Source organism: Mastomys coucha, unplaced genomic scaffold (assembly GCF_008632895.1).
Source record: "Mastomys coucha isolate ucsf_1 unplaced genomic scaffold, UCSF_Mcou_1 pScaffold6, whole genome shotgun sequence".
NCBI classification, from domain to species: Eukaryota; Metazoa; Chordata; class Mammalia; order Rodentia; family Muridae; genus Mastomys; species Mastomys coucha.
In genome coordinates this window covers 13,870,830-13,878,946 of record NW_022196912.1, presented here as the reverse complement: position 1 = coordinate 13,878,946, position 8,117 = coordinate 13,870,830, and the positions used below count along the sequence as shown (strand labels likewise).

Sequence of the window (8,117 nt, the reverse complement as noted above, 5' to 3'; positions counted from 1 at the left end):
CAGCATGGAACAGAGCCATGCCTGCCTTCAAGTTCCTGCTGACTTCCCTCAATGATAGATTATGACCTGGAATTGTAAGCTGAAAAAGCCCTTTCCTCCCCAAAGTTTCTTTTGATCAGAGTGTTTTTAATCACAAAAACAGAAATGAAACTAAAACAAAGAGTTTACCATTAGTCGCTCTGAGTGCCATTTTATACCCCAAGTGAGAATAACCATTTTCAGAATCCAGGAAAAGGAAATAGTCATGATGTAATGCAATAAGTAATAGTGAGAGACTATCCCTTAGGAAGTTTGAAATGCGTGATGGAGAGAGCCTGGTAAGAACTGAGCTTGCTCTGAGCTAATACTTGCTCTTGGTGCCTCGTGCGTGGCATCAGTTACAACTGAATGACTCCCATGTTGAAAAATATTTTTGTCATTTATTTCTTGAATTCTGTGTAGAAACAAGATATCCTGGGCTGGCAAGGTAGATCAGCAGATACAGATCCTGGCTGCCAAGCCTGAGGATCCAGATTCAATCCCAGGAGCCAGGTGGTGGGGAGGACCGACTTTTACAGGTTGTCCTCAGAAAAAGAAAAAAAAAATTATTCACTTCAGTTAAGTAGAACTTTCGCCTAGCAATATACAAAGCTCTGCAGTCAAACTCCAGCAAGGCCCAGGCGGACAAAATTCTGGTAAAGGAAATTAATATTCCCACTATTGGCTACTGTCCTAGTTAGCTTCAGCTGTCAACTTGACACAGTTATCTGACAGAGTCGCCAACTATGGACTTGCTCAGATCAGATTGCCCTATGACATGTCTGTGGGGCATTTTCTTGATTGCTAATTGGTGTGAGAGGGCTCAGTCCACTGAGGGCGGTGCCATCCCTAGGCAGGTGGTTCTTGGCTGTGTAAGCTAGATAACCGAGAGCGAGCTTGCAGTAAGCGGCATTCCTTTGTCATTTCTCTTTCAGGTCCTATGATTTCCCTTAATGGCGGACTATGACCTGGAAGTGTAAACAGAAATAAACTCTGCCCTCTTTAGTCGCTTTTGGTTGTGGTGTTTATCGCTGCAACAGAAAGCAAAGTAGAACAGCCATCAGATAAACAGTAGCCCAGAGTGTTTCCTTACAGGCTGGAGCCCTGGGCAGATGGAGCAGGTGAGTGAGCAGTGGAGAGATAAAGCTGGCGGGGAAGCTAGCACTTCCTTGGTAACACAGGCTTCCAAGTGATTTCCTTCCCTCCCCAGCTTTCCCAGAGTGACTCACTGGAGTCTAGCTTGGTATTCATGTCTCATGACACATTAAGGAGCTTTCAAATAGCTGCGGGAGTGTACCTAAGGAAGCAGTGGTCAATGCTGAGTAGCTGAAGTAACTGAATCAGAGTAAAGAACACTTATCCCTCTGAGACTCCCAAATCCGGGCATTCAAGCTACATAGATGCTTTCTTCTCTGTCATGTAACAAACAGTCCAAGGTAAAAGGTCTAAATGAGTGGGCATCTGTGCTCCATAAACATTTATGGATCCTGTATGTCTGCTGTTCCTTTGTAGCACTGGTGATGGAAGTGATGGACTTATATGTGCTAGGTAAGCAACACCATCCCTGAGCTACATCCTCAGCAGAGGGACCATAGTGATTGGTGCCCTCCAAGGTTAGTGTAGTTATCCCTACTCAAGCCAAAAGGAAGGAAGACGACAGGGTAAAGCCAGCAGGCTCCCCTTGATGAGAACTGGAACCTGATGAATACCCTCGCTCATATTTTCTGGGGTTAACAACTTACTCAGCTTAGGTCAGAGCAGAGGGGGCACTGCTCTGCTTCAAGATTCTTTCAGGCTACATTCAACTAAGAAAACAGATGAGGGATTTTAGATGCAAAAAAAAAAACAAATCTCCAGACTATTTTCAACAGAACCATATAGAACTCTGATCCTCATTGATGGTGTCTTTCTTGATGTGTTAGAATAGTGGCTCACATCAGGACACAACACATACTAGGCCCAAACTGTTCCACATGTAAGAGGTTTAATTGGGGGAGAGAGATAGGGTGGTAGCAGAAAGAGAAGAGAGAGAGAGAGAGAGAGAGAGAGAGAGAGAGAGAGAGAGAGAGAGAGAAGAGAGGAGAGAGAGAGAGAGAGGCATTCCCCACACACACATATATATATGGGGTGAGGTGAGGGGAGGTGAGGTGGTGGCAGATAAAGGTGGGAGGTGAGCCCAATGGTTTCTGGGAATATGGTGGCTGTTGCCTGGGCAACAGGTCTGTGAGACCCACCTACGTGACATCATGGGTTTCAGAGGCCCTGATACCAACATTTCTGACCTGTTGTTTTGAAAGATTGTTGGTAAAAAATTCTATGACTGTTTGTTTTCAATACACTATTCCAGAAAGAAACAGACCAAGTTAGGAATGACATTGATAATAAGGAAGACAAATCCCATTTAAAGCCCAACTCCCTAGAGCTGTGTTGTCTGTACAGAGGCCATTGGCCACATGTGAGCCCTCGAGATATGGTGACTATGGGTAAAATGTACCTACATGTAACAGACATCCTGGGGCTCTGGCACACCTATACACACTCCTGCACATACCTGTGTACACACACACACACATACACATATACCCACTCACACACATGCACGAACATAAACTTTAAAAACATGTTCTTGTAAAGCAGTGGTTCTCAGCCTATGAGTCATTACCACTTTGGAGGTCTCATATCACATATCCTGCATATCATATATTTACATTATGACTCATAGCAGTAGCAAAATTACAGTTATGAAGTAGCAACAAAACAATTTTATGGTTGGGGGTCGCCACAACGTGAGGACCTGTAGTCAAGTGTCACGGCATTAGGCAGGTTGAGGGCTGCTATTGTAAAGGCTGCCAATGCCACACAATAAAGGAGGAAGGTGGGAAGGAGAAAGGAAGGGAGGGGATTAGGCTGGGTGTGGTAGCATATACCTATCCTAGCAGAGCAGGAGACATCTATGAATTTATTATTGAATAAGATTATCAAATCATAATACTCATTTTAATACTGTCTAACAATTGTGTGTTTTCTTGAAACATAATTAGCTAAGAAAATGATTTTTTTTTGAGACCAGATAATTAATTTTTAACATGAATTCTTAGTTGATCGATTTTTAAACATTTAACCAGACATATTTAAAATGAGTTGGCAAGGACAGGATCCTTCTGGTTTCTATTTGTGTCCCAGAGCTGACCCTGTGCAAAGCTCTCCATAGTCAAATCCTGTCGGGAGAGAGTTGGTCTCCCAGGAGTACTGACACACAGGCTTACAGGAGGGACAAGCCACAGTCAGAAACAGCAAGACCAGCTAACACCACAGATAAGCAGATAGCGAGAGGCAAGAGCAAGAACATAAGGAACAGAAACCAAGGCTAGGCATCATCAGAACCCAGTTCTCCCACAACAGCAATTCCTGGATACTCTAACACACCTGAAAAGCAATATTCTGATCTAAAATCCCATCTCATAAAGATGATCGAGGACTTTAAGCAGGACATAAATAACTTCCTTAAAGAAATACAGGAGAACACAAGTAAACAGGTAGAAATCCTTACAGAGGAAACACAAAAATCCCTTAAAGAATTCCAGGAAAACACAACCAAACAGGTGAAGAAAATGAACACAACCATCCAAGATCTAAAAATGAAAATACAAACAATAAAGAAGTCACAAAAGGAGACAACCCTGGAGATAGAAAATCTAGGAAAGAGATCAGGAGTCATAAACACAAGCATCATCAACAGAATACAAGAGATAGAAGAGAGAATCTCAGGGGCAGAAGACACCATAGAAAACATTGACACAACAGTCAAAGAAAATGCAAAATGCAAAAAGCTCCTAACCCAAAACATCCAGGAAATCCAGGATACAATGAGAAGATCAAACCTAAGGATAATAGGTATAGAAGAGAGTGAAGATTCCCAACTTAAAGGGCCAGTAAATATCTTCAACAAAATTATAAACGAAAACTTCCCTAAAGAAAGAGATGAACATACAAGAAGCCTACAGAACTCTAAATAGACTGGACCAGAAGAGAAATTCCTCATAATAGTCAAAACACCAAATGCACAAAACAAAGAAAGAATATTAAAAGCAGTAAGGGAAAAAGGTCAAGTAACATATAATGGCAGACCTATCAGAATTACACAAAACTTCTCACCAGAGACTCTGAAAGCTAGAAGATCTTGGGTAGATGTCATACAGACCCTAAGAGAACACAAATGCCAGCCAGGCTACTATACCCAGTAAAACTCTCAATTACCATAGATGGAGAGACCAAGATATTCCATGACAAAACTAAATTTACACAATATCTTTCCACAAACCCAGTCCTATAAAGGATAATAGGTGGAAAACTCCAACACAAGGAGGGAAACTACACCCCAGAAAAATAAAGAAAGCAATCCTCTTTCAACAAGCCCAAAAGAAGATAGCCATACATAATTCCATCTTTAAGAACAAAAATAACAGGAAGCAACAATCACTTTTCCTTAATATCTCTTAACATCAATGAACTCAATTCCCCAATAAAAAGACATAGACTAACAGACTCCAGAGAACCAAATAGCCCTATTAAAAAATGGGGAACAGAGCTACAAAGAGAATTCTCAACTGAAGAAACTGGAATGGCTGAGAAGCACCTAAACAAATGTTTAACATCCTTAGTCATCAGGGAAATGCAAATCAAAACAACCCTGAGATTCCACCTCCACACCAGTCAGAATAGCTAAGATCAAAAACTCAGATTCCAGGTAGTGGTGGCACACAACTTTAATCCCAGCATTTGGGAAGAAGAGGCAGGCAGATTTCTGAGTTTGAGGACAGCCAGGGCTACACAGTCTCAAAAGACGCACCCCCCCAAAAAAAAACCTCAGGTGACAGCAGATGCTAGTGAGTATGTGGAGAAAGAAGAATATTCCTCCATATTTATAATAGCCAGAAACTGGAAACAACCCAGATGTCCCTCAACAGAAGAATGGATACAGAAAATGTAGTACATTTACACAATGGAGTACTATTTAGCTAATAAAAACAATGAACAACGACTTCATGAAATTCATAGGCAAATGGATGGATCTAGAAAATATCCTGAGTCACACAAGAGCATACATGGCATGTACTCACTAATAAGTGGATTTTAGGCAAACAGCATGGAATACCCATGATACAACTCATGGACCACATGAAGCTCAAGAGAAAGGAAGACCGAAGAGTGGATGCTTCAGTCCTACTTACAAGGGAGAACAATATAATCAAGGGAAGTAGAGGGTGGGAGGGACTTGGAAGGAAGAGAAGAGGGGGAGGGGGAAAAAGAGGAGCAGAATCAGGTATAGAAGGAGATGGAGGAGATGTACAGAGGGTAGGGAAACTGAACAGAGATGTGTAGCAATGGAGGATGGGCAACTTGGGGTAGCAACCAGAAAGTCCCAGATGCCAGGAAAGCAAGAGCCTCCCAGGACCCCACGGGATGACATTAGCTAAAATACCCCACAAAGGGAAGGGAGAACCTGTGGAGACCATATCCAGAGGTCACCTGGTTGAGGGATGGGGCCACCCACCCATCTCCAAAATGTTAACCTAGGATTGCTACTGTCCAAAGGAAATGCAGGGACAAAGAGTGGAACAGAGACTGAAGGAAAGGCCATCCAGAGACTGCCCCACCTGGGGATCCATCCCACGTGCAGACAGCAAAGCCAGACACTATTGCTGATGCCAAGAAGTGCTTGCTGACAGGAGCCTGATACAGCTGCCTCCTGAGAGGCTCTGCCAGATCCTGACCATTACAGAAGCAGATGCTCACAGTCAACCATTGGACTGAGCACAGGGACCCCAGTGGAGGAGTTAGGGGAAGGACTGAAGGACTGAAGGAGCTGAAGAGGCCTTATCTGGCATCAGTGGGAGGAGAGGCCCTTGGTCCTGTGAAGGCTTGATGCCCCAGTGTAGGGGAACGCTAGGGCAGTGAGGTGGGAGTGAGTGGGTGGATGGGGGAGCACCCTCATAGAAGCAGATTAAAGGGGGATGAAATAGGGGGATGGCAGAGGGGACATCAGGAAAGGGGATAACATTTGAAATGTAAACAAACAAAATATCCAATTTTTAAAAAAGTCACTTACAGACTGCTAGAGGGCTAAGTGAGTTAAAGATTCCCTGGCTAAGCCTGGTGGCCTGAGATTGATGAATCCCACATGACTCAGGGAGAGAAGGAACTCTGGACTTTGATGGCTCATGCATATCCATACACATACAAGCACACGAAATAAATATTCATTTTAAATGTTGGTCAATGAATAAAAGGGGTTGGAAAATTGTTTGCAAGGTGTTGTTTTTTCCTTCTTCTTAACTGTGCAGAAATGTTTTTTGTTTTGGCGTGTGGTTATACTGTTGAGGTTTTTAAGCATCTGACAATCATGAGACCCTTTCCAAGCACAAGTATTCAAGATACATTCCCCAAAGTATAGGCTTCTTTAAAGATCAGCTACTGGGTCAGCTGATGTTAACTCTTAATTTGTTTTCCAAAAGGTTTAAGTTGGGTTGCTTATAAATTATTAAAAGCCTCTTATTGTTACTTAAATGTCAACTTGTTTGGAATGCTTATCTCTTTGTTAAAAGGATAACTCTTTCCCAAGTTGGAGGATTCCAGTAAGGACTTTGTCTCAAGATAAACATGGGACCTTTGGCCTCCTGATGTTTCTGTCTCCTGGGATTCCTATGTTGAACCCTAACCCCAAATGCAGTGGTGACTAGTTGGGGCCTTTAAGAGGTATCCAGGGATGAAGATGGAACTCTTACAAGAAGCTCAAGGAGTGCTAGAGAGATGCTCATCGATGTAAAATACTTTCTGCTTTTACAGAGGACTGGGTTCCCTTTCCACATGGAGGCTCACCACCCTCTGTCACAAACTCCGTTTGCAGGGGACCTGGTCTCTTCAAACACCAGGCATGCTCACAGTGCATGTGTATGTGTACATGGAGGTGAAACACTCACACATAAAAAAAAAAAAAAACTTTTTAAAAAAGGTTAAAGAACGAGTGCATCTTTTCCACTTTAATCTTTATTCCTTGTCTCTAGAACTTTAGGAAATCAGTCAGGGAGGCTGGAGAGACTGCATGGTGCTTAAGAGCACTTACTGCTCTTGCAGAGGACAAAGTGTGAGTTCACAACTGTCTGTAGCTCTAGTTCCAAGGAATACAATGCCTTCTTCCAAGATTCTTCCAGTATCTGCACTCTCATGAGTGTACACACACACACACACACACACACTTAAAAATACAACTAAGGCCATGGAAGGTTGTGGACACTTTTAATCCCAGCACTCCAGAGGCAAAGGAAGGCAGATCTCTGTGAGTTCCAGGCCAGCCAGGGCTACAGAGGTCTCAAAAGTGAATTAATAAATAAATAAGTCATAGAAATCACTCATTATATAGCATAGACCAATGTCACACTTGTGGCAATTCTCCTGCCAGCCTTTCAGGTACTGTGATTTCAGACATGTGCTGCCACAAACAGTTTGGTTTTATTTTTTTATATTGATTGAGTGGGTTTTTTTGTTTTGTTTTGTTTTGTTTTGTTTGTTTGTTTGTTTTTGAGACAGGGTTTCTCTGTGTAGTCCTGGCCATTCTGGAACTCACTCTGTAGACCAGGCTAGCCTTGAACTCAGAAATTCACCTGCTTATGCCTCTGCCTCTTGAGTTCTAGGACCACCTAGCTTCAGTTTATTTTTAAAAACAGAGTAAATACATGCGTAATTTTCCTACAAAGAAACATACTGGTACAAGCAATCTCAGTCCTCAGAAAGTAGAGGCAAGAGGGTCAGGAATTCAAGATAATCCCTGGTTACCAATCAAGTTCAAGAACAGCATAAGACTGTCTCAAAAACAAAACATGAAAAGAAGATGGGGGGAGGGAAGGCAGGGCTGGAGAGATAGCTCAGTGGTTAAGAGCACTGACTATTCTTGCAGAGGTCCTGAGTTCAAGTCCCAGCAACTACACGGTGGCTCACAATGGGATCTGATGTACTCTTCTGGGTGTGAGTCTGAAGACAACTACAGTGTAGTCATATAAATAATAAATGAATTTTTTTTTTTTTTTGGTTTTTCGAGATAG

At 42.5% G+C, this 8,117-nt stretch overlaps 1 protein-coding gene across 1 annotated transcript in view; it reads right to left on the bottom strand.

Moving 5' to 3' along the window:
• Nucleotides 1–534: 534 nt before the first annotated feature.
• Cdkl4 (cyclin dependent kinase like 4) overlaps nucleotides 535–8,117 on the bottom strand; it is a 70,063-nt gene continuing 62,480 nt past the window's right edge. The window contains exon 9 of the mRNA XM_031356115.1: nucleotides 535–563. Within this exon, the coding sequence (XP_031211975.1) occupies nucleotides 552–563 (12 nt within the window). The 3' untranslated portion in view covers nucleotides 535–551. The remainder of the gene's footprint in view (nucleotides 564–8,117) is intronic.